This window comes from Mustela nigripes, chromosome 11 (assembly GCF_022355385.1).
Source record: "Mustela nigripes isolate SB6536 chromosome 11, MUSNIG.SB6536, whole genome shotgun sequence".
In the NCBI taxonomy this organism is placed as follows: Eukaryota; Metazoa; Chordata; class Mammalia; order Carnivora; family Mustelidae; genus Mustela; species Mustela nigripes.
The window spans coordinates 37252614-37278502 of NC_081567.1; the positions used below are offsets into that span (position 1 = coordinate 37252614).

The 25889-nt window shown below is 57.4% G+C and overlaps 1 protein-coding gene across 6 annotated transcripts in view; it reads right to left on the bottom strand.

Annotated features, from left to right (window-relative positions):
- Positions 1 to 9690: 9690 nt before the first annotated feature.
- TBC1D24 (TBC1 domain family member 24) overlaps positions 9691 to 25889 on the bottom strand; it is a 23687-nt gene continuing 7488 nt past the window's right edge. For 2 of the 6 annotated variants that reach the window (XM_059415613.1, XM_059415614.1), the window contains 8 exons: positions 18075 to 18193; positions 15794 to 16871; positions 15135 to 15152; positions 14516 to 14674; positions 13380 to 13443; positions 12384 to 12479; positions 11936 to 12158; positions 9691 to 11571 (listed from right to left, as the gene is read on the bottom strand). In XM_059415613.1, coding sequence (XP_059271596.1) covers positions 11417 to 11571; positions 11936 to 12158; positions 12384 to 12479; positions 13380 to 13443; positions 14516 to 14674; positions 15135 to 15152; positions 15794 to 16758 — 1680 coding nt within the window. In that variant the 5' untranslated portion in view covers positions 16759 to 16871; positions 18075 to 18193 and the 3' untranslated portion in view covers positions 9691 to 11416. Of the gene's footprint in view, positions 11572 to 11935; positions 12159 to 12383; positions 12480 to 13379; positions 13444 to 14515; positions 14675 to 15134; positions 15153 to 15793; positions 16872 to 18074; positions 18194 to 21022; positions 21081 to 25889 lie in introns of those variants that run through there. The other 4 variants (XM_059415617.1, XM_059415615.1, XM_059415618.1 and 1 more) reach the window with 4 other exon arrangements.

Below are 25889 nucleotides of genomic sequence, written 5' to 3' on the forward strand. Positions count from 1 at the left end.
CGTCACATGACCCGGGCCCCGCCCCTGCGGGCCATACCACTTCGCGCCTGCGGGGGGCGCCACGGCCTGAGGACGCCCTAGCGGTCCTCTAGCCGCTCCCGCACTGTACCGCCGCCCGAACGACCCAGACCAGGCGTTCCGCCCCATCTCGGCCTCCGCGGATGCGGGGCCGGGCGCTGGTAGCCTCTCACACCCCGTGGCGTTGGGCCCGTCCGACTCGCGAGCGGGGGCGGGGCGGTGGACCGCCGTATTAGCATACGGGGCGGGGCCTGGGTGCCCCGCCTCCTCTGCGGCGGCGCGGCGCCGGCTGGTGTTGGCTGCCGAGTGCGGCTTTCCTTTCCGTACGTTCGCCGAATGGAGTTGGCTGCGGGCTTCTCACGGCCTTCCCCCAGGGACCCGGGACCGAGGTGTCCCCGGGACGTCTTCATACATTCTGGAGCGCTCCGAGGGTTCGAGCAGACGGAGCCGAAATCCCAAGTCCAGGGCGAGGGCAGTTCTGCTCCAGCCCCCAGGAAAGCCCTCACCCACCTGTGAGGTCCAGGCCTCTACTTTCTGCCCTCCTGGGCCCCCGGGGTCGCACCACCCCGACTCTGTCCTCAGTCTCCTCCAGACACAGACCCCGCAGCTCTAGCTGTCTTCTGGCTTCTGAGAAAAGGAGCCCCTCCCTCCCCCGCATCTGTCCCCTCCCTTGCATCTGGGAGCCACACTTCAGCTGGGGGGCTGTCTCTGCCCCTCAAGGTGTAAGCGTGACTGGTTTGAAGCCCTGTCGGTGCTGCGACCTGTGGATGCTTCCCCAGATTTCTGCATGTTCTGGGATCCATTTCCTCCAGCCTTTGCTTGCGCAAAGCCGGCACCTGCAAGGCTGATTTCAAGAACAGCCTGTGGTTCCCTCCCAGCCCAGCATGCAGCTTGGCCTGGGGCTGAAACTGTCCTGCTGATCCCCTGAGGGGTACCCAAACTGGTTGCCTTATCTCTATCCACTAGCTCTGGGTCCCTTTGCCCTTTTGTCCCCTGCCTTTGAGGACTGGGTGGCTGTCATCTGGTCCTTGGCTCCCTTGAGCTCCTAGCCCTCTCCCTAAATGTCCTGAGTGGCAGCCTTCTCCACGTGGGCAGTAGGGAAACGACCCCTGGCCTAGCCCTCCTGCTGGTCTCAGCCCAACCTTGCACAGGAACCTCCTTCTGTCCTCCTCCCCTTGGCCAGGCCAGGTCTTGCATCTTCTGAACTGGCAGCCCACGGGTGTCTGGTCTGTCCTGTTTTAAAGGGAGGAGGCTGCCATACCACTAGAGGCCTCCTCACCTTCCTCTGCCACCCTCTTCCTTGTCCCAGACTCTGACTTCTGAGAAGAGAAACCTTCACTCAGCGTTTCCACCTCACCTGCCCTCCCTCCCAGCCCCCTGCCTTTGCCAAGGTCACCTGTGATTGCCATTTCTCTAAGCTGAGGGACGTTTACCAGGCTGAGTGGGCCTCTTTGCTGCATGGCCCGCTGCCCACTCCACCACACCCTCCCCTTTATCTCCAGCTTGCCTCCTACAGCCCTGACACCTCATTCCTTCTTCCTGGGGGCACAAGGAGGAGCAAGGACAGGCGCAGGCCAGGCAGCCTCAGCCTCCCTGCCCCACCTGATATTCCCAGGGTTCCCCCTGTCCCGCCCCACCCCCGGGGCAATCATGTTCTCCAGCTCAGCCATTCTGTCCCTCACCTGCTCCTTTCCAACCCTGATGGCCCCCTGAGCTAGCAAACATCAGAGCTGGCCATGGGCCTGGCCCCTCACCACTGCAGGCATGGAGGACCCAGGGTCAAGGGAGCCCAGGCCAGGGAGCCAGTCCTGGCTGGGGGACTGTGTGCAGAGGAAAAATTCAGACCAAAGAAAGGGGGGCAGGGTACCCCCACCATCAGGAAGCCATGCAGTCAAAAACACAGAGATGGGCAGAGCACGGAAGCCCAGTGTGGCTAAAATCCTAAGACTCAGGGAGACATGTCCCTCCTCGAGCTCGGGGAGCGGGTCAGGCTCACCCACCATCCTCTCATTTTCTGCGCCGTATGAGAGGTCACACTGGGTCTCCAATGGGGCTGCTGGCACCTGAAACCAGCATGTCTCAAACGGAGTTCACCCCACCCCCACCTTCCATTCTGTTATTTCCATTTTGGGCAAAAGACACAGCCATCCACCCAACTGCTCGCAGCAGCAGCCTTGAGTCACGCCACAGCTCATTCCTTGTTACTCATTGAGCCCTGAGATCCTGTGGCTTCCTGGCTCCTAGCTCTGCCCACCCTGCGGCTGGGCTGCCCTCTGACTGGGGTCCCCTCACAGCCTCTAACCCAGTTAGCCTGCTCAGTCTTAACCTCCCCCCGCCCCCATTCTTCACCCTAGAGCCACAGGAGCTTCTAACTGGGACATCTGACTGGCCACTCCATTCCTGGAATCCTTCAATGTCTTTCTGTCACAGGCTAGAGCCTTTGGTGGTTCCCTCCTGTCTCCCCATCTCATCCCATCATGCTGCTCCCTCCTCACCTGGATTCCTAAGTCTATGGCTCTCTCTGCATCAACTACTCTCCTTTGCTTCTTGTATAGGGAGTGCTACTCAATCTTTAGAGCACCACGCCCTCCAAGAAGCCCTCCTGATTTCTCTTCCTCCCTTCTCAGACCCCTTCTTCATCCCTCACACTCCATTATTACCTTTTTTCACTCAATACTTCCTGAGGGTCCCTGTGCCTCTTTTTCTGCCCCCCCATCCCTGCTAGAATGCTTGGCACATAAAGCTAATGTTTACTGATCACCAGGTGTGTGCAAATCCTGTCCTAAGCACTTTTAGGGTATGATATAATTCTCATAAAGACCCTTTGAGAAAGATATCACCATGACTCTTCATTTGGTGGACAAGGAAGTGGGCCTTGGAGGGTCAGACATCTGGTCTTGGTGAGCCTGCTAAGGAGAAGCAGAATTCAAAACTCTGACTCCCAGCGGGGCTGAACCCATGTGGCTTACCACACTGCCTTGTCTCCTACACAAGGGGGTTGGGTGAGCATCCAGGGACCAGTGACAGGGCCAGGAGGCCCCCAGAGCACCTTCCCCTTGGCCTCCCGCACCAGGCAGGGCTGGGGTGATGAGGGACACACACCTCTGCCTTCCCCCTCACAGCTAGGTCCCCAGCTGGAAATCACATCATTGAAAGACCCTGGCCTGTCACTGCGTAAGTGGGGATTTCTAGGAATAAAGGGCGGGCTTTGGGAAACCCAAGCCAGAGACTCTGATAGGGAGATATAGAGAGACATGTGGCCGAGGGGCAGGGAAGTTCCCTGAGTCCCCAAGAATTCTAAAGAAGACAAAAGGACGAAAAGATGGTGGGAGAGGGAAGTCCAGTGTTACTTGGCAAATCCCTGAGGGAAGGGAGGGTGACAGCTGGGGAGATAAAGACTAGGAATAACTTTCCAAATGACTGGAAAGATGAACTTACCCCAAGGAAGCTGTTTCAACAACGAAGGGAGTCTGGCAGCTGATGGACACTGCAGGGTGCCTTCTCCCTGCAGACAGTCCCTTTCTTCCAAGTCACAGGGAATATACGCCACAGGGACAAAACGCTAAGAGCAGCACCTGCCCTCCTGCATGGCTGAGTAAAGGCTCCATGGGGCCCACGCAAGGTTGGGATGAGAAGGAGCAAGACCGTAGTAGTGCCATGGAAGGGGAATGTGCAAGGGCAATTTTTCTGCTGTGATTTTTTAAAAATTGGGGCTTACATTGAGGCACCTGGCTAACTCAGTCAGAACACCACGTGACACATGATCTCTGGGTCATGAGTTCAAGCCCCATGTTGAGTACAGAGCTTACTTTAAAAAAAAAAAAATTTTTAAGTGTTTTTAAATGATAGGATTTAAAAATTTTTTTTAAAGATTTTGCTTATTTATTTGACAGACGGAGATCACAAGCAGGCAGAAGGGTAAGCAGAGAGAGAGGGGAAAATCAGACTCCCTGCTGAGCAGAGAGCCCAGTACGGGGCTCCATCCCAAGACCCTGAGATCATGACCCACACCAAAGGCAGAGGTTTCACCCACTGAACCACCAGGCACCCCTAAATGATAGGATTTTTTAAAAAGATTTTATTTATTCATTTGGCAGTCAGAGATCACGAGTAGGCAGAGAGGCAGGCAGAGAGAAAGGGGGAAACAGGTTCCTTGCTGAGCAGAGAGCCTGATGTGGGGCTTGATCCCAGGACCCTGAGATCATGACCTGAGCTGAAGGCAGAGGCTTTAACCCACTGAGCCACCCAGGTACCCCAAATGATAGGATTTTTTTTTAATTTTTTTTTTAAAGATTTTATTTATTTACTTGACAGAGAGAGATCACAAGTAGGCAGAGAGGCAGGCAGAGAGGAGGAAGCAGGCTCCCTGCTGAGCAGAGAGCCCGATGCGGGGCTCGATCCCAGGACCCTGAGATCACGACCTGAGCCGAAGGCAGCGGCTTAACCCACTGAGCCACTCAGGCGCCCCAATGATAGGATTTTTTAAAAGACTTTATTTGAGAGAGAGAGAGAGAGAGAGAGAGAGAGAGCCAGCACAATCAAGGGGAGGGGCAGACGGAGACGCAGGCTCCCCCCTGAGCAGGGAGCCCAATGCAGGGCTCGATCCCAGGACCTTGGGATAATGACCTGAGCCAAAGGCAGACGCCCAACCAACTGAGCAACGTGGGTGCCCCGAAATGATAGGATTTTTAAAAAAGATTTTATTTATTTATTTGACAGAGAAAGAGAGAGATCACAAGTAGGCAGAGAGGCAGGCAGAGAGAGAGGGGGAAGCAGGCTCCCTGCTGAACAGAGAGCCCAACATGGGCATGGGGCTCGATCCCAGGACCCTGGGATCATGACCTGAGCCGTAGGCAGAGGCTTTACCCACTGAGCCACCCAGGCACCCCAAATAGGATTTTTTAAAATAAAAAACGTCTTCCAAATAAAAGACGTCTTCTAGGTAAATACAGCATGGTACAAACCAGGGCCTGACAACCACCACCATCACTGCTAGAGGGAGTGGTGTGCGGCCTGCCCTGAGGTCTGGGCAGCGGTGTGCGGCCAGCTCTCTGGGCTGCTAGGAATGAGGGGGGCCTGACACCCTGCCGGGCGTGAAGAGCAGGTTCTCAGGGTGCCCATGAGGGCATTGTGTGGCCTGGACCCTCCATCCGGTCTAGCCTTAATTCACAGCCCATCCCAGGCACAGAACTGGCTGCTGGAAGGAAGCAGCTGCTCATGTGTCAGCGAGGACAGTGCCTGACCTGGGGTTAAGGGACAGCAGGAGGCTGAGGAAGGGGTACACAGGTGCATTCCCTGAACACAGCTGCAGATGCTAATAGCGGTAGCCCCTGGGGTCTCCCACGAGGACACTCAGGCACCACATTGATGCTCTAAAAGGAGCACAATTCCCCTTGTCAGAACCTGTTAGACGGGAAGGCTTAGGCTTCCTCTCAGGAAGTGAGACATGTGGAACTGGGGGGGGGGGGGTGGCGCACCGTGATCCCGCTGAGAGCCCTGAGGGTCGGTTAGGCTGCATGCAGGGCCATCCCCACAGAGGGGCCATGTGAAAGCAGGTGCTGGCAGGGGTGCGGGAGGGGGGACCCCAGGGTGGGCTGAGCTCTGCACAGACATTGGTCACTGCTCACAGAAGCAGCCGCGGCTGAGGGAGTCAGGCGTCTGCAGTGTCCGCAGCTACGGCCCTGTGCCCAGGGCCACCCCTCCCCCTGGGAATGGCCAATGCTACCATTTCCATGTCAATCACAAAATGACCAAATGATACTAAGCACACTTACAGTGAGAAGTAGTTGCTGCAGGGAGTTTGGGGGATACCCCCAACTGTGGGCCCAGAAATACTCACCCATCTCCCCTCCAGAATCGCCCAGCTGGGGACAGCAGCACTGGGGCTCCTGCTCAGGGGCCAACAGGCTCCAGGGGTGGGGGTGCGGGGGGAGGAAGCCAGCTCCTGGGACCTCAGGAAAGCGTCCTGGGGCAGAGGCACCCCAGCTCCTGAAGACTGGGAAACTCCGGCCTGGCCACAGGCTTGTGTAAAGGCCTCGAGGCAGCAGAGGAATTGAAAAACAGCCTACCCTGAGAGCAGCGGCCCCAGGGGCCAATGCAAACCAGGCCAGCCACTTCAGGGCGGGGCAGCAGGAAGGGGCCTGGGGAACCCGAGTGTTGTGGGGGACAGCCGGGAGAAACAGAGCATTAGGAACAGGGGTGCTGCCTGTGGCGTGAGGAAGATAAGGAAAGAGAGAAGCAGTTTCCCAGAAGAGGCAGAGGCAGAGCCTTAGCAGCTCCAGGAGAGGTGGAGGGGTGGGGGCGTGGAGGGGTGGAGGAGTGGAGGGGCTTCAGCACCGGGAGGAGCCCCACCAGACGGGCATCCGTGTGGCTGCAGAGAAAATGGTTCCTGCGGTTTTCTGTGTGGGATATCGGTTCACCCAATTGGAAGGTCTTTCCCAATGTTCGGAAAGACATTACTGTGGATCGCTGCGAACCCCCAGGTAGAACCCCCTCCCGTTGCACGAGGAGGACTTGTTGATACCGGGCTCCCGTGGGTCAGGGCTTGGAGTGATTCTGGACTGAGACTTTGTACCGAAGCCCCTGGAGGCTGTTCCCCTCGCTGCTCCCGGGGCAGTGCGTGTTGGCAGGACGGCACCGTGACCAGGAGTAAACAAAATCCGGATGGACTTGGCCTGCACTGACCGCGGCAGCGAGAGCAGCAGAGCATGTCATCTTCTGGAGAGAGAGATCCAGCCTCAGGCCGGGCCCTGCTGGTCTCCCGCACACCTCTGGTTGTCATTCCCTGCACACCACCCCACATTCCCCAGATGTTCTCACAGCAAATACTTCAGTGAGGTTCCGCTACCTGGCAGTAATTTTATTTAGGACTCAAGTGAACATGAATGAAACTAAGATTTGGCTGCCAAGCCACACGCCTGTCTAGTCTCACTTGGTCCCTCACGATTCTTCATTCATTCGGATGCTCCAGAGCGTCAGTCCGGTGAAGTCCATTTCTCAGCCAATAACTGCCCTACATGAGAACGGAGAGGTGAAGAGATTCACATAATCCTTTCTCCTCCTTAATTACCAGCTCGCTAGGTTTTGGCAAACCATGGCCTTTGCCAGGCAGTGCGCTTCTGTTGGAAACAGAGCAGGGGCCCACTCTCGGACCTCCATGTAATCGCCGGCGCCACTGGAGCAGACCCGACATGCAGGCGCCCCCGCTCAGGGGCGCTTCTCGAGGAAACGCCCTTCATGGCTGAAACCAGCTGGCCAGCTAGGGGATACACCACCAGATTCAGCAATCTGAGGCAGGAGGTCTCCCACAGTTGGTGTGTCTGCTCCACACAGAAGTGTCCGGTGATTTTGCTTCCTTGGCCCCCAGCACAAAGTTAACAAATTCCGCACAGGCAGGTCACACGCGTGTGTCTGCAAACGTGTGAGGCATTTCGTCCATAGCCATGAGGCACATGGTGCTGTACTTGTTGACCACGACCCAACACTAATATAATGAAGACCATGATTTTTAATTTTAAATTTTAGTCAACATACAGTGCAAGATTGGTTTCTTCCAAAACGTGGTTGCTTTCCTACCTACAGGCTTGCAGTGTTATTCTCTCAGATCTCCGACCGACAGCCGAGGAGGGAACACAGCAGAGAAAGAGGGAGGCAGAAGCGGGCTCCCCACAGAGCAGGGAGCCCGATGAGGGGCTCGATCCCAGCACCCCGGGACCATGACCTGAGTGAAAGGCAGACCTTAACGACTGAGCCCCCCAGGTGCCCCCTACCAGATTATTCTTAAAGATCCATGCACTTCTCTGCCTAACTTCCACGTGGTAGGGGGAAGCGCTGGCGAGGCGTCCTCCATTTCTGCTTTAGTTGGTGACTTTCCGGTGCAAACGAGACATTTGGGGGCAGAGGACAAGGACACTCAAGATGAGCATCCATTCCGGAGACCTCACTATGCTAATTGGTGGCATTTTTTTTTTTTTTTTTTGACCAGTGTTAGTCTTGTGAATTTTGAGGACATTCTGGACTTAATGAAAATTTAAGTATCTGTACAAATTAAATCTATTCCTGGAACACAGAAAGGACTATGGGAAAACTGAAGGCATCTGATTAAATCTGCAGTTCACAGCACTATAAACCAACATTCACCTCTGCTGGGGTCCCGTATCCACACAAGAGAAGCTGGGCAGGGTCTATGGACACTCTGTGGGATCTTTGCCTCTCTCTGGTAAATCTGAAATTATTTCCTAGTTAAAAGTTACAAACACTGCATCTATTAAATATAAAATACTTAAGGGGACTATAACGGCCTTATGGGCCCAGGAAACAAATAAGAAAAATTTGAAAGCCTGAAATCTAAACCAAGGTGCTGTGAAAAACTCAAAAAGTTAATCCCGCAGCTTATAAAAGCAGGAAAAGTTGAAATACGAATTTTTATTCAGCAATTAGAGCTCTGAACATTTCCTAATACAAATGACTTACTCTTGTATTATAAATTGTTTTTTGCAAAACTCATGTTCTGAAGCCCTAAAGACATATAGTTCCCGTTAAGAAATTATTTAATTTAATGAGCTGGTTTAAATTATATGATTAACTTGTTTATTTATTCATTTATTAATTGATAAGTAAACTCCATGCCCAATGTGGGACTCAAACTTACAACTCTAAGACCAAGAGTCCCAAGCTCTTCCAAGAGGAGCCAGAGAGGAGCCCCTCAAAATAAACTTTTAAATGTTTATAGAAAAATGAATGGTAATTTCTCATGCAATTCCATAAAATGCTAGTGATTTTTAACATCGAAAGCAAGTTTTATGGGGTGCCTGGGTGGCTCAGTCATTAAGCATCTGCCTTTGACTCAGATATCGAGCCCCGCATCAGGCTTCCTGCTCGGCAAGAGGCCTGCTTCTCCCTCTCCTGCTCCCCCTGCCTGTTTTCCCTCTCTTGCTGTGTCTCTCCCTGTCAAATAAATAAATACAATGTTAAAACAAACAAACAAGTTTTATAGGGCACCTGGGTGGCTCAGTTGTCAAGCTGAAGTCATGATCTTGGGGTCCTGGGATCAAGCCCCACGTTGGGCTCTCTGATCGGCAGAACCTTCTTCTCCCTCTCTGTGCTCTCTCGCTCTCTTTCCTCTCCCTTTCTCAAATAAAATAAAAAACTTTAAAAAAAAAAAAAAAGCAAGTTTTAGGTAGTAAGAAATCATAGAGAATATTAACAAAACATATTCTATTCAGGAACACCTGATACGTAACAAGGATGATAAATAGGAATTTTAAAAGTAACAACCACACATACCTCTCCATTCAACAGGCCAGCCAGGAAGACTGCTCGCCAGGGGAACGGACGGCTGCACGTGCACAAAGACCTCACGCTGGACACCAACACGGTAGCTAAGCCTCAGGGGCCCTCCTCGGCTGGACCTCTGGGAAGGCCAGACAGGGCCCTGGGTAGCCGCAGACTCCCCAGGGCTCACTCGGGGACAAGCAATCCCCCAGTCCCCCTGCAGAGGGAGCCCGGAAACAGTGCTGGGACACCGTTTTCAAAGGGCCACAATGTTCCATGTGATGCCCTGACCAGTAGGGCAAGGGTGCAGTTTCCAGCGCCCACCCAACTCGGGGGGCGCGCCCCGGGGAGCCCCTGGAGGCCCCCGTGGTTGAAGAGACCAGACTTGGACCCTCAGAGTTCATGTAACAAGACCATGTTTTAATGAACACCGAAGTTGGCGCTACCACACAGGGCTGTGAGGGCTCAGAGGAGGGGGGACAAGGGTGGCAGTGGGGGGGGTGAGGAGTGACACTGCCTCCCAGCACATCTCTCCTCACTAGGGACTCACGCTGTCCCTGCAGAGCCTCTTGAGAGTCCCGTGGGGACAGCGGAGCAGGATGACTGGCCCCATTTTACACCTGGAGCAACAGAGTTCCAGGCAGGTTCGTGGCTTGCCCAATGCCACCCAGGGCTCCTGGTCCTTCCTCCTGCACCATGGTGGCCCGGCTCTGGGGATACTGGAGTGGGGGGGGCAGGGGAGGGCCAATGCCCCACAGGAGGAGCATGCGAGACGGAGATAGGGGAGGTATGGCGCGTGGGGACACTGAGGGGCTGGCTGCAGCCACATGGGGCTGCACATGGGGACCAGGTTGGGGGGTAGGACCACCAGGACCTGTGACCCAGGCTGCCACAGTCCCAAGAGGCTGCTTGGGTGTCCTCCCCCAGGTGCCCAGGCCCTCAGGACCTGCTGAGGGCCGTCACGAAGCAGGAGACCACTCCCCAACCAGTCTTCACGTGGCACCTACAGTCTGCAGGGCCCCTGTGGGGTCAGGCTGGGCAGGGAGGGGGCAGGGGAGGCAGCACAAGAAAACCAACCACAGGGCTGTGAGAGGGGCGTGTGATGGCATGTGACGGTGCCGCAGGGGAGGGATCTGGGGAGCAGGCAGCTCTAACAAGCTGGGGTGCCTGGGGACGAACGAAGACCAGCATGCCACGTTGGGGAGTCTGGACAGGACCCTGGGGCCACTGCAGAGACTGTAGGGGAGTGGAGGCGGCCCGGGGCAGAGAGCAGGAGGGCTGCAGAAGCCCCTGTGGGTCCGGGCTTCTCCAGGACACGGAGCTGGCTGGTTTGGGGTCAGCCGCGGAGGGCCCCTCCCTGGGCCATCCTGGGCGGCCTCTTCAGGGATGGGCCCACAGTGAGGCCCAGCAGAAGCCTCAGGCTCTGAAACGCAAGAACCCGTGATGTCCCCTCCAGCCCTTTTTCATACTGGTGCTCAGCACTCCCTCAGGAGGGGTCCAGAGCTCAGCACAAATTCAACCCTCCCCTCCTTCCCCCTGCTGTGACCATCCAAGAGGCAGCCACAGGAGGCCAGCACGGGGAGGAGGGTAAGGGTGAGAGGTGGTGGGAGGGGGAAGGGGACAAGGCCAAGAAGCTGTCCCCAGCGTGCCTGTTTTTTCTGGGGAGCCGCCAGTGCCAGCCACTGGCCAGGTGGCCGCCCACCCACAGGACCAGTGGTGGCCACCGGCCTCTGCTCAGGAGCTATGCTACGAGGCACCAGCAGGGGGAGCCATGGCCCCACACTTGATGGAAGGTTTCTTCTTTTCCTGTCCCCGCACTGCACCAAGGGACTGAGACTGTGTGGGTGGCCTTGCTAGCCTCGAGCACAGGATGCCTCCACCGAGAACTGGGGCCTGAGCCCACGCTCAAGGCAGCAGCAGGTCTGAGCAGGGACAGGCCCAGGCGGCTGAAGTCCCGGCATCCCCTGGCCAGCCCAGCCCCAGAGCCCCAGCTGCACTTAGACACTGGCCACTGGCATGGCACAGGGGAGAGGAGGGGACCTCACTTACTGCCCTGAAGAGGGGGCTTGGCCTCTGCCCCACCCCACCCCATGGTGATGGCTCAGTCACCGTCTGTGCAGGTCTGTCACTGGGTGTCAGGGTCTTGGAAGCCCCAGGCCTCCACAGCTGCGATGAGGAAGTTCTCAGAGCAGAGGGGCTGGTTGTTGAAAGTGTCACAGTGGCCAGTGCGGCCCCGGTTTAGGTCCCCATCGATGTAGAGCGCCTGGCCGCCCCCTCCACCTGCGGGATGCTCTGGTCAGTGGCTGCTCCTCTGTCCAGCACTGCCCCCCCACCGAGATCCTCTCCCCACTCCTGATCATCATCCCGGGATGGGGTAAGCCTCCGAGCTGTCCCTGCCCTGGCGCTCCCAGATACTTCTCCGAGACCACAGGGTGACCCAGGGTCCCCCACCATGCACCCTCCTGTCCCCACTCCCGCTCCTGCACCTGCTCCAGCCCCCACAATTCTCTTCCTCTGCCCATCCCTTGGGGGAGGCACCTGCCACGCAGGACCTCCGTGCCCCACGGCCCTGAGCCCATCTCCCAGGCTAAGTAACCAAGGGTGTGCGGGTGGGACCAAGCACGGGGAGCAGAGGGGTGCCCACCTACGATGAGGCAGTCATTGCCCCCAGCCATGAACATGGACTCCGTCTTGGAGGGCAGGTTGAAGTGACGTGCAGCCAGGAAGGGCGAGAGGCGGTCAGCAGGGTCGGAGGACACGGGGCGGCACGGTGGCGACGGGGCGGCGGGGGCCTCCGAGGACACAGGCTTGGTCAGCTCTGGGTGTTTAATGACCACCCACTCATAGCGCTGGACCTCGGGCTGCAGCTGAGGGCAAAGGGGCAGCCGGAGTCACCACACACAGATCCCCTGCCAGGCCCTCCTGCCCACGCCCCCCACCAGTCTCAGCACCAGACCCCGTGCCCGGGCTGGGGAGATGCTGCACATGGCCAAGGCCCGCTGCGCTCACGCACTGTCATCTGACCCTGACCATCCTCCCGTGAAGCCAACAGTGGGGGGCCCGTGGGGTGAGGAGCCAGCAGCCTCACTCACCCGAAACACGAAGCACTCTCCAGTCCCAAAGAAGCCCACTTTACCACCAAACTTGTTCCTCTCACTCCAGTCTGTTGACAGGTAAGCCCCACACACCTAGGGAGAAAGGGCCAGGGCATGAGGCCACACCCTGCCTGCCTGCAGAAGCACCCCTCGCTCGCGGCCGGGCGGCACTGTGGGCACAGCCGCACCCCCGCCCCAACCCGAGGCCAAGGGCCAGAGGTGGCCTGCAGTGTGGGGATGTCAAAGTCTGGAGGGCACGGGGCAGGTGGCCGCCTCAGCTTGTCACAGGTACTTCTGTTTCCGTCCTTGGCCCTTAAGCACGGTGAGGAGCCCATGGCCGCACTTGGACTTCAGCCATCAACCCCAGGGGTGCCCCCTCACACAGAAGCTTCCGAGATAACCGCACTCTAGAGTGGTCCCCAATCCCGCCAGCCAGCAAAATGCTACATTTCACCAACAGACTCAGTCCCTTGAGTGGCTGCAGGCTTTGCCCCCTGTGTCTGACACTGAGTCCCTTGCTAGAAGGCAGACACAGGATCAGGGCGGGGTGAGGAACCTAACACTCCCAGGGGTGCGGGTTTGGGAGCCAAGGAACAAGGAGCCTCTCGGAGAGCACAAGGCCCTAGAATGGAGGCCTGGGAGTTCTGGCTTTCCTAGACACTCCAGGGTACTTTCCAGGTGACAGCTACTGCAGAGGACGGCTGGACGACGACTGTCTGTGAGCGGGGAGGGGGTGAAGACAGCGGGTAGCCGGCATGTAGGGCCTTGCTCACTGGGCCATCTCTGTAGAGCTCCTCAAAGCCAGGCCCTGGGGGTTCAGGCTGCTCCCACAGGGGAGCCCCAGGAGAGAGAGGCAGTTCCTCGGGGGGCTGGGGTCCCCCTCCGTGGAGGGCTCTCCCCACCCTGTGCACCTAAGAGCAGGGAGCCTGGGTGGAAGTTTCAGGGCGGCTCCTCCCTCCCTGGAGCTCAGCAGACGCAAAGACCCCTCCTCACCTCCTTCTGCGTGGTCTTGATGAGCAGGAGGGTGGGCTCATGTCCTTCACACTGGAGATAGAACCTGGGAGAAAGACCACACACAGCAGCCTGGCATGGTGCTTGGTGCCCCCTTGGGCCACAGCCTCTGGTGCTCCTCACATCTGAGAAGCCTGGGCTGTCTGCGGTAGACAGGCCTGGGAACTGTGTTGCCCTGTGTCCCGGGGACCAATCATGATGGCCAAGGACTTGGCAGCGCCTTGGCCTGGACACTTCTCAGCCAAGACAGAGCCCAGGCCAGGCAGCATGCGGCCGCAGTCTGCTACCCCAGACCATAGGCCCTGGTATGATGGGGGGAAGTCACATGCAGGTCGCCCTCAGCAGGCGCAGCCACGTGCCAGGTGCTCCAGGGAGACAAGACCAGAGGAACAGGTCCCTGCTCTAGGAGAGCTTGGAACATGCCTCGGGGTCTGAGGCGGGAGACAGCCAACACTGGGAAGTGCCTGAGGAGGCCTGACAGTGCCCTGTGGTGGCACCAAGCACCTGGAGCTTGGCGGACATCCCTGGGGGCCCTGCCTGTCTGTCCTGCTCTTCAGCTGGGGCTCCCACAGGGTGCAGAGTTGGGGAGCAGGCGAATGTATCTCTAGCTATGCCACATGCGTGGGGTCACCCGGGACTGAAGCCAGAAACTTCTGAGGCCACCTGCTGTCTCAGGCTCAACAGGGGCTGTGCCTGGTGGAACGGCCGTGGGAGGTGGCACGATCTGAGGGGGCCCAGCCGGAGTTCCCCGGACCCACCTGTGCACCAGCCAAGTGGGGGTCGGGGAGTAGTGATCCAAGGCCTACCAGCATGGGCCGTCTGTGCTAGAATTCTGTACAGTCCTGGGTAGGGATTCTGTTTCCCGGGTTGTCCCAGCACCCACACAGAGGCCTGGAGCCGGGCGGTGTATTCACGGCACAGAGCCCTTGCGTGTGGGAAGCTTGAGGGTAAGAGAAGTCCAGGAAGAGGGGCTCCCATTCCAGGGCCCCCAAGAATATCCAGGGGCCCATCTCTAGCCACCACCACAATGTTCTGGAGTGGCCCACAGCTCACTCTGTCCCCCCACACTGGCAGGCCCGGGAGCCCAGGCCAGTGTGTGCTGGTCTCCTGGGGGTTACCTGGTCAGGCTGTACCCGTGCTGCAGGGACGAGAAGAGGAGGAGGGGCTGGCACAGGGCGAAGCGTTCGGGGACCCATGACCAGATGTCTCTCATCTCCTTCACACTGACGATCTCTGAGTGGAAGTTCTCCGCGTGCACGGCCAGGTGCACAAACTGCCTGGGGAAAGTGGGGAGGGCTCAGAGCACAGCCTGGAACCCAGCCCCGATGCCCCCCACCCCCACAGAGGGATGCAGAGCCTCTCGTGTAAGCTAAGCCTGCAGGGGGCTCCTCACCTATGGAGGGAGAAATGGGATGGTGCTGACCCCCGGAGCCCCACTCCCAGAGGTTACAGAGGGGAGAGCACCGGCCTGGGCCAGGACAAAAGCACCTGTTCCCTAATAAATGGGGACAGACACGGAACCAGCTCTGGCAAGACAAGGTTTCAGAGTCAGCCAAGCACTGACAGACAGCAGAGGTGAGGCAGCCGCGCAGACAGACAGAGCAGGAACAACAGCCAGGCTTCCAGGCAGCGTTGCCGAAGCCAGTCCTGAGAGCCGGAGCAAGCAGCCGGGCCCTGGGACAGCCAGGCCAAGAGACGGAGAGAGGCCAGGCACGGACATTTGGTTAACAGACCTACCTTTTAGAGAGTGAAACACTGAAAAACAGGAGGAAGCAACGGACATAGAGAAGAAGAAGAAAAACAAAACAGACAAGGACAGGTTAGTGGCAGATACTGACGGCTGGGATGCACCTGCCTGTGGCCCAGGAGAAAGGCCTCCTACCAACAGCCTGGTCAGGCCGAGACGGTACGGGGACGGTATGGGAACGCTGTGGGCCCTTCCCAGCTCGGGTCCCCCAGGTGCTGTGCTCAGGGCGGGGGGCATACCCAGTAGCCACGAGGACAGCAAGCAAGGGAGCCCAGAGCAGGAGGGGCAGGGCAGGGGCGCCTCTGAAATGATGTTCGGCAGTCAGCCAGGCCCACTGCCAACCTCTGACTCCATGGTCAGCGTCCGGCTTCCGTCTCAGTGGTGGGCCTTGTCCCCGAGGGCAGGACTCTACACCTGTGCCCACAGCTGCCTAAGCAGTCCGCAGCTGTGGTCACAATTCCCCTTCTCCCTTCTGCAGTTTTCTATCCATGCAGGGCGGCCTGGCGGGCGGGCCTGCAGGTGACCAAGAGGCTGGCAGGACAAGGTCCGACCCCCACCCTGGGATGCATCCCAACTGAAGCCCTCCCCAACGCGGGCCCCTCAGAGCTGCGGGGTAGGCCACAGCTGAGGCCCCCAGGGGCCCACCTACCTCTTCTGCTTGACAGTGATGCCCTTCTGCTTCAGAGCTTTCTCGTTGGCCATCTGCAGGAGCTGGATTTCCTTCCGGGAGAAGAGGCGGATGGCAAACGCCTTCTCCAGCAGCTTCTCCGGAGACACGGTCTTGGCGATGTCCCTGACGAAGGCGCGGATGTCCTGCTTCACACTGTCCGACTCTGGCGGCTGCCCGGCTCTCACCTTGTGGAAGAACTTGAGGATGGCCAGAGCCACGCGGTACAGCACCTTGTAGCCCTCCACCAGGAAGACGTCAAAGACGCGGGCGAAGTGGCTGAGCGGCAGCTCCCCAAACAGCCAGCGCTGCCAGTCTGCGTAGACCTGTAGCACGTCCTCGGACACGGCCACCATCAGCTTGTGGGCCGCCTGGCAGTACTTGTTCACCAGGTCCCCGAAGGTCATGCAGGAGGACTCGAAGGCCAGGAAGCTCTGGTCCACCAGCTTCCTGCTGGGGTCGTTGCAGGCCAGGATGCGGCAGGTGTTCTCAAAGCACTGGGCCTCGTCCGTGCTGTAGTGCAGCAGCAGGGCCACGACGGCGGGCAGCGCGGGGCAGAAGGACACGTCCGGGAACTGGTTGGCGATGCACAGCAGGATCTTGCGCACGGCGCCCTCGCCGCGCGGGTTCAGGCAGTAGCTGGGCACCTGCGTGTTGTCCACGAACTCGGGCAAGGGCAGGCTGCTATCACTGTGCTTGCCCACGATCTTGCCCACGATGTCGCTGTACACGCTAGCATCCGGCGTGACGGTGCGGCAGGGGATGTCCCGGATCAGCCGCTGGTATACCTTGCCACGCAGGGTGTAGCTGCGGGCCCAGTAGCCCTGGCGGGCCAGCTGCTTCAGCTCCTGCGGCTCCGTGCAGCTCAGCTCCTTGGGGCCCATGTCCTGCACGGCTGCGTCCATCTTGTCTCTGTCCACAAAGCAGTTGTACCCTGGGGGGTCCATGGTGAGGGCACCCGGGAGGGGGGGGTCCCAGGACGTCAGGTGGGGCACGGAGCGCCGAAATCCCCAGCCCCCTCTCCAAGGTCTCGCTGCTAACCTGTTTGCCACCCCATACCCTGTTGGATTAAAAGTCAGGCTTAATACATCCGTACAAAGGTTCGTGTTTTTTGGTTTTGCTTTTTTAAGGTTAATTTATGTATTTATTTATTTGAGAGAGAGAGTGAGAATGCACACACACAAATGGGAGAGAGGAGGAAGCAGGCTCCCCACTGAGCAGGGAGCCCGATGCAAGGCTTGATCCCAGGACCCCGAAATCATGACCGGAGCTGAAGGCAGAGGCTCAACCCACTGAGCCAGCCAGGTGCCCTGAAGGTTCATGTTTTAAAGAACATGTTCTTGTTTTAATCTTTCTATAAAGTATTTGAAGTGTTTCCATTTAAGATAAGTGGATATTGGGTGCCTGGATGGCTCAGTCAACTAAGTGTCTGCCTTCAGCGCAGGTCATGATCCTGTAGTTTTGGGATCAAGTCTCGCATCAGGCTCTCTGCTCAGCGGGGAGCCCGCTTCTCCCTCTGCCTCTGCCGCTCCCCCGGCTTGTGTTTTCTCCCTCCCTCTCTCCCTCGCAAATAAATAAATAAAATCTTTAAAAAATATATAAGGTAAGTAGATACTTTGAGAATTCACTATAAACTCTGCAGTAGAATTTCTTTCCATGGGTCTTATGCTATCACCGGAGTAGGTCACACAGACTAAGGAGAGGCTAGGGCTGAGTTCCCCGAAGGGCTAGGCCAGATGGACCCACTCAAAATAGCTCTCCACGGGGTCGGGGAGGCCCACCAGTACCTCCTCCCGCCCCCACATCACCCTGTGGTCATTGGACCACTGCACCCCAGAGAGTTAAGAGATGCTCGGTTTCTGCCCATCAGGTGTTGGCCCTCCTGCCCTGTGCTCCACTGGGTACTGGCCCTGCCCCTCCCCGCCCCACATCAGGATGCAGAGGCCAGCCCTGAACTCCCTAGAAAGGCCAGCTAGCTTTCGGGTGGACAGACATCGCAGCTGGGAAGCAGACATGAGGGCTGCGAAACCCAGTGAAGCAGTCATAGCTTGGCAATGAAGACATTTCTGGGTCTGAATGGGCCCGAGGCCCTGGGGGATTTGGTGCCTGTGGGGAACCACAGAGATCCAGGCAGACGGTACCCAATGGGTACACGGTCTAATCTCTCTCGAGCTAGGAGGTCACCGGTCTACCATGCAGGGGACCCCAACTTAACATCTGTCTTTGCCAAAGACTACTGTCCTCAGCCACATCTACCTCATACCTCAGACCAGCCTTTCCGCCTGGGATGGAACAAGGGGACAGAGGGCTCAGGGCTCTGCTTTAGCGGGTTTCAGTAAATGGCCAGATTGTTCCGGTTTCTCCTGCACCTAAAACACTCATCTGAAAATATAAAAAGGAAGTCACGCCTTAAGAACGAGGAGTGGAAATTAAAGATATACAGTATAAACCCTGTAGGGGTGAGAAGGCAGCTGGAGAAAGCCCCTTGATACATTGTTTTTCATTGTGGCATAATATACAGAAGGTTTACATTTTAGCCATTTTTAAGTGCCCGATTCTGAGACATCAGAACTGTTCACACAGCCCTGCAGCTCTCACCACTGTCAGCCCCCAGATCGCGCTCCTCTTCCCCAGCTGAAACTCTGCCCCCATTAAACACGGACGCCCCCTCCCCAGCCCCTGGTGCCCACCCTTCTATCTCTGTCTCTGTGAATGGGACAATTTTAGAGCTTCACGGAAGTCTCATCGTACATGTTCGTCATTTTGTGCCCACCTCATTTCACTCAGCATCATGCCCTCAAGGTTCATCTATTTATAGTGTGTATCATAATTTTTTCTTAATTTTAGCTATTTTTAATTCTTTATTTTTATTTATTTATTTTTTTTAAGATTTTATTCTGTAAGCCCTAGCTACACCCGTCAGTCTGGAACTCCTGACCCTAAGATCAAGAGCTGCACGCTCTACCACCTGAGCCAGCTGGGTGCCCCAAGACTATTTTTCCAGAGCAGTTTCAAGTTCACAGAGAAGTGGAGAGGAAGGCACAGAGATCTGTCACCCACTGCCTGCACTACCCCCCTCAGACTCGTGCATCACCAGTGTAGCTCAGCACTTAGCAGTCTGCATGAACACGCCATCGCTATGTGAAACCTGCAGGGTAACGAGGGTTCACTCCTCGTGTACCTTCTAGGAGGCGGGACGAAAGTACGAGGACATGTGTCTTCATGATACAGAGTATTTTCACTGCCCTAGAGTACCTCTGTGCTCCACCGTCCATCCCGCCCTCCCCCAATCATAATGTCCTTCCTCTTTAAGCCTAAAGAATATTCCACATGTGGCCGGAACATGCTGTGTTTGCCCCCCATCTGTCAGCTGTCACAGGTCACTCCCAGCTCCCGTGAACAATGCTGCTACGAACACGGGGGTGCCGGGGTCTGCCGGAGCCCGGCCTCCAGCTCTCCTGGAGATGTATCTGTCAATGCTGCTCTTCCCCGAGCTTCACCACACAGAGAAGATGAGCTAACCTAAGGTTTTGTGGCAACACCCATTTCACATGTCCCACCAAGAAGTGCCTCACCCACAGCGGGACCGGCCTGCTGCTGGGCTGGAGCCTGCCTCTCCAGAGGAAAAGATGCCTTCACGGAGCTGGTAAGTTTGTTCTGCCCTGTGTGGGAAAGGAGCTGGGACCGTCCCCAGGCCCTAAAGAGCCACGTCCAGAACCACACCCAGGTGGCACTCCACAGCCCCCGTGGGCAAATTACCTATAGGTTTGTGGGGCTTGGGTTTTTTTGTTTTGTTTTGTTTTAATTTTTATTTCTTTATTTGAAGTCCTCTCTACCCCCCGACACAGAACTCGAACCCATGACCCTGAGATCAAGAGTGGCACGCTTTTCGGCTGAACCAGGCAGGGGCCCCACCTCTAGGGTTTACATCCTTCATTCTAGGCTCTGGGCCCGCTAACCTGTGAAGGGGACCCCAGGCCCATCCTGTGTGTGTGAAAAGCACCAGCTGCTTCTCGGGGCAGTAAACATGTTTATAAGCAGAACAAGAGCCAGGCAGGACAGCAGTGACCCTCGCTTAGCCAGCCTCCCATGCTGGTGGGGTACTGGACTGGCAGCTCCAAGCAGATGATCGCACCCTGCACAGCTCCTCCAGAAGGACCTTCGGGGAGGAGCAGATGGTCTCGTTTGCTGCAGCAAGGAGCTCAGGGATGGGCACACCAGATCCGGAGGAAGTCCGGGGCAGGGGCATGCTCCCTGGGCCTCCACAGGCCTTCTCCTCCAGCCCCACCCAAGACAGAGCAGGGCACTCCCCGGTGGCAGGCCAGGCCTGCAGCAACTGCTCTAGGCACCTGTAACACCAGATTCAAGTGGTTTTCTTAGTTGTTGTTTTTAAACAGGAATGCAGCGGCACCTGGGTGGCTCAGTGGGTTAAGCCACTGCCTTCGGCTCAGGACAGGATCTCAGGGTCATGGGATAGAGCCCCACATCGGGCTCTCTGCTCAGCAGGAAGCCTGCTTCCCCCCTCTATCTCTCTGCCTACTTATGATCTCTCTGTCAAATAAATAAATAAAATCTTAAAAAAAAAAAAAAAACAGGAATGCATCGTCACAGAAAGGGCCAATAATACAAAAGGACAGAACAGAAATGTGAAGCCCTGTTTTAGTCCCTCACCCCAATCCTACCCCGTCTTCTACCTAAGGCCCATCACTACACACGTTTAAGCGCGTATCCCACAAAGTCTTTCCTTCAGTTGACACGCACACTCATTCACAACCACGTTAGACAGTGTAAGCTACCAGCAAAGAGAAGTCCGGGGATAGGAAACACACCAAACATGTAAGAACATATAAACTCCTCTGGGTTAAATACTGGTGCCCTGGAGGTAAGCTCTGGAGCTGACATGGCTGTCCCCCCAGATTCTCCTCCTGTAGCTTGCGGCTACCACACGACACTGTCAGGGATGTGGGAAACAGGCCCTTGTTCCCCTTGCCGCCCCCTGCCCCAGTGGCTGCCCCAGGGGTCAGGAAGGAGGAAGGAGGAAGGAGGCCAGGCTTCCACGTCCACACATAGGGGTCAGTGTGGAGAAGGGAGGCAGGAGCTAGTGCGGGAAATGGTCCAGTGTTCAGTCTGATAGGCCTGGCTTCCAAGTCCAGCTCTGACAGCCTGAACCTCACACGACCCATGCCTCTTCCCCAAAGGACACGTGCCTACCCAGGAGATGGAGCTGATAAGCACTGTCTCATGGTCATGGGTCCTCCGGCAAGCACCACCTCATGGGCATGGGTCCTCCTGCAACATCGGGGGTTGGTGGGGGTGAGCTCATGCTCCAGGCTTACTGGCTGGGGTGTGCGTGACACCCAGCAGACAAGCACACCCCACTCTCTCTCATGTCCCCTCATCTGTGCTCCCCACCATGGCTCTGCTGCACAACCCCTGCCTCTGTGCTCTGGTCGTTCTGGACGCCCTGGCTGTGGGGCCCTGCCACCACGTAAACCCCCTTCCTTGGGGGTTTGACTTTGCAGAAAGGAGGGAATGACTTTGGATCACAAACACCGCACTCACCTAGACGCCACCCCCCACCAGTCTCAGGCTTGCTGCAGAGCAACAGGGCAGGGCCTGGGCTGGTTCTCAGGGGACACCTCTGACCAGCCCTGTGGGAGGAGGCTGGCTCCAGCTGCCTGTGGCTCCCTGCCTTTGGCACGTAGGGAAGTACTTGGTACGTCCTGTCCTCGGCTCTGGGCCTAGCCTGCCAGTTCCGGGAAAACTGAAAAAACTCCTTTCGATATCCTTTCAGATTCACCAGAAGCTGGCTGATGGCTTCAGACACCTAGGGACATGGCGTGCCCAGCAGGTGATGACCACTAGAGTAATCAGGGTGGACTTCTCTAAATTTGAGCTCAAGTGACGAGAAGGAAGCAGCCAAGAGAGCTGAGGAAAGGTCACTATGGACAATGAGAAGAGCAAGTGCAAAGGCCCTGGGGCAGGAGCACGCTGGTGAGCTCCAGAAAGGGGAGGGCATCCAGAATGGCCAGAGCACAGCAAGCACGGCAAAGAGCAGCAGAGACCTCCGGGGCCAGATCGCCCACAGGGAGGAGTCTAGATCTCCTTCTAGGTAAAGCCGGAAGCAGGAAGGGATATGATCCAACCACTGTACTTAAAAGCCAATTGTTATGAGGATTAACGAAGACTGTTTATAGAAAGCACTCAGCCTAGTCTGGCACACAGGCAGCTCACATGTCCCTGGGGCATCTCTTTATTGCTCCACAGAGTTCCTTGGACTGGTATAGGCTCAGGGACATCTGGGGAGGGCTAGGGACCCGGTGGGTCATCCCTTGATCAGTCCTGCAGAGGGGCCTGAGTATGGCTCCTTCTGGTGGGGGAGGTTCTCCCACAGGCCTACCCAAGACCCTGGCTCGCTCTTTAGGGACAGTTGCTGCAAAGGGCCTCTTCGACAGACCTGTTTCCCCAGCCCTGTAAGCCATCTCCAGTGATCCTCACAAATGCCGTGCCTGTTTTGAGGGTCCAGACTACCTACAGAAAGGAAGCAAGTTATTCTTAATAAAAAATAAAAGAGAACTTGGGGGCCGCTGGGTGGGGCAGTCGGTTGGGCATCTGACTCTCAGTTTCGGCTCAGGTTTTGATCTCAGGGTCTTGAGATCAAGCCCCACATCAGGCTCTAAGCTCACCACGGAGTCTTCTGGAGTTTCTCTCTCCCTTTGTCCCTCCCCGTACTTGTTCACTCTAAGTAAACTCTAAAACAAAACCCAGAACTCTAAGTGGACATGAGTGACCCCTATTTCCCCCAAATGTGATGTTGCTATGCTGATGACAGCTTGGTCCACCTCCCCTTCCTGTTGTGATGACCACTGTGCCCTCTGGCCATGTACACTGTCCCGGGTATGCCAAAGGCAAGTTGACATTAGGCTGTGGTGAACTCCGATGCACGGGGGGAGGGGGGTGCGGGGGGCCTCCCCACAGGCCCCGGCCAGGACAGCTGTTTCTGGGGAGGAAGTTCCTAGGAGGAGACACTTTTGCTGGGTACACCCCATGTGAGTTCAGATCAACCCCAACCCTGTCCTCCAGGGCAACAGGAAGAGAAGGTACTGGCTGGGCTAAGAAGCAAGGCAAGAAGACAAAGGTGGGAGGGACAAGACCTCCTTGTGGGACAGTGGGGCAGGAGAAGATGAGGAACAACAAGCCAGCAGCCCCTGTTCAAGCTGGACCCCTCCCATCCCAGTCCACAAGGGCCGCAGAGCACAGGGCCCTCGGCTGCTGGCCACCAACTGACTCCGCCTTGCAGTCCGAGCTCCCCTAATCCTGAGGACAAGTCACGGGCATGGGGACTGGCTCCAGTTTACAGAGGAGGAAACCAAGCACAGAGATGTACCCATGAGTGCCACAGCACAGGGACAACCGCCCCAGGTCTGTCTGCCTCTGGGGTGCTCATGGCGACCCCTGCCGTGCCCAAAACCTCCAGTCACTTTGGGATCACAGGACACCTGGACAGTCAGCCCCCCGCCCCCAACGCACTCTCCTCAATGTGTGCAGGGCTGGCTTCCCTCTGTTGTACCCAAACACTGCCCAGCATCTAAGGAGTCACGACCTCTGCATTTCTCACCTCTTAAGTGGGGAATATGATTTCCCCAAACTCTTGGCTATGAGCCTCACTTTCTTTTTTTTTTTAAAGACTATATTTATTTGAGAGAAAGCGGAAGCAGAGGAAGGAGAAGCAGACGCCCCGCTGAGCAGGGAGCCGGACGCGGGACTCAATCCCAGGACTTGATCTCAGGACCCCGGGATCACGACCTGAGCTGAAGGCAGACATTTAACCAACTGAGCCACCCAGGTGCCTATGACAAGAACAGGCACACACATGAAGCCTGGGTGACTCCATCTTAACCACCTACCACAGGCTCTGTGCCCCCCTTCCAGGCCGGGCCTCCCCCGCCCCTTTTATTCGTCTGTCAGGCTTCTGCTGAGGTACAGCCTCTGTGCCCTGAGGGGCCACCAAGGCACTGCACTGGTTCCACCTAAGCCCAGCAGAAGGGGCGACGGGAGGGGCGCTGAGTGTGCGGAGACAGGGAGCAGGCCAGGTGCCAGAGTGGGGAGGGCAGAGAGGAGGGCACGCAGAGGCAGGGAGGCTAAGGTGGATGGGGAGTGGCCAGAGCTGGGACAGAAGGGGACCGACATCCTTGTGTGCCAGCTGTCCTGGGAGGCTGGATCAGCCCCACACAAGCGGGATCAGTAGGAGAGCCTAAGCAGAAGGTGGCATGTGAGGAACGTTCCACTGGCGGCTGAGGAAGGAGGGCTGAGTGCAGAGAAGAGGTGCGGGGAGGGTGGGGTAGGGCCAGAAGGGGAGGATGGAGGAGACGGGGTGCAAACAGACTGCCCAGGGGTAGGTTCCACCAGCCGAGGTGACCCAGTGGTGGGGGCAGACACCCAAGCAGGGAACAGAGAATCTGACCCAAGGCAGGGGCAGGGCCGGCAGAGCAGCCAGGGTGCTCCGGCTGGAGCGTGAAGGCCTGGTATGCCAGACGTGCCTCTTGGGCTACTGCCCGAGCTGCTCAGGTTGGAGGCAAGGGCCCGCCCAGACGCCAACGCCGGCTCCTAGACTTATCAGCCACCAGGTCGGCCTCATGGAGGCGCATACACACAGCCTTGGTCGCCACCAACGGGCAAGGGGCAGCTGTGTGCAGAGGGATTCTCACCACCCCCACCCCCAGCTGTGGAACAGCACTGGGTCCAGAGCTGGGCCTGCTGGGCCTGAGTCACGGAGCACAGGACCGGGGAGCTGTACTGCTGGGGTCGGCAGCTGTGGCTCAGCATTTCCTCTGCTCTGAGCAATCCTCCATCTGTTCAGGGAGCAGGACTAGCAAACAGAGAACCGACAGGAAGGAGGAGGCGGCCCCAGCGTGTGTGTGTGTGTGTGTGGGCGCACGTGTAGGTGTGTGTGTGCGCGTGTGCATGTACGCGTGTGTGCGTGGGCACGGGTGTGCGTGTGCAGCAGGACAGAGGGACAGGGACGTGCCTGGCCTTGGGGCTACAGACTTCTGTGGACAGAGCTGCTCCCCTCTAAGGTGGTGGAATCCGTGGCTTTCTTGGTCTCTAGGGAGCCCCACAGCTGTAGAGGCCATGGGTCTCTCTCAAGGTAGAGCCTACAGTCAAGCCAGGTGACAACAGCACGAGGAAGCCCGCGACACCCGCTTGGAACTAGAGACTGGCATGCAGCGGTGACACAGCCCCATTCCAGCCCTCCCTCAGGTGTGTGCATGAGAAAGACGTGTTTGCTGCCTGACACAGAGATGCTCGGGGCTGAGGCCACTGGGCAGTGTGCCAAGCAGGGAAGACAGCCCGTGTGGGAAGGGAGAGCTCAGCTCACAGGGCATTTGGGTATGAGACAGGGTCCGCGGGGCGGGGGGCAGCCTGAAGGGCGCTAGCAAGTCAGGAATGGCAGACATGGCTGGTGGAGCTTCAGGTGAGGACAGTGGAAAGAGGTGGAGGGTGGGGACAGGTCCCTGAGGCCATCTGGTCTACAAGACGGAAGGGGCAGGGATGGGCCTGGCCATAGGCCTGGAGCAGGGCACATTCCAAGGCAGGAGATGACCAGCCTCTCCCAGTACTCTGGAACCTTCTTCTCAAGTCTGAGTCAAATTGGACCTCACGAGGCCCAGTCTTCCCACCCATCTGTGGGGAGAACAGGAAAACACCCCATTCCACTGGCAGGAATATGCTGGAGGCCACGGGGAAAAGCTGCAGCCCCCCCCACGGTGGGGGGGAAGGGGGCAGGTATGCATCTCCCCATCTCAGCCCTGGGCTGTAAGAGGACTCCATTTGTGCAGACAGTGGTGGTGATGGTGTCACTGACTAGGGTGCCCACAGTCACTGATCCCCCACATTCTCTTACTGTGCTGGCCCGCTTTCACCCACCTCCCCCACTCCCACCACTCTTCTGCCTCTGGAACCTGCGATCCATAGCACCACTTCCTCATCCTCTCTCTGAATGTGCCCTCACCATTCTGGCCAGACCACAGGGGCCCTCCTGGACCCAGCCCCCTCTATCTGGGCTCTCCCCCGCCCC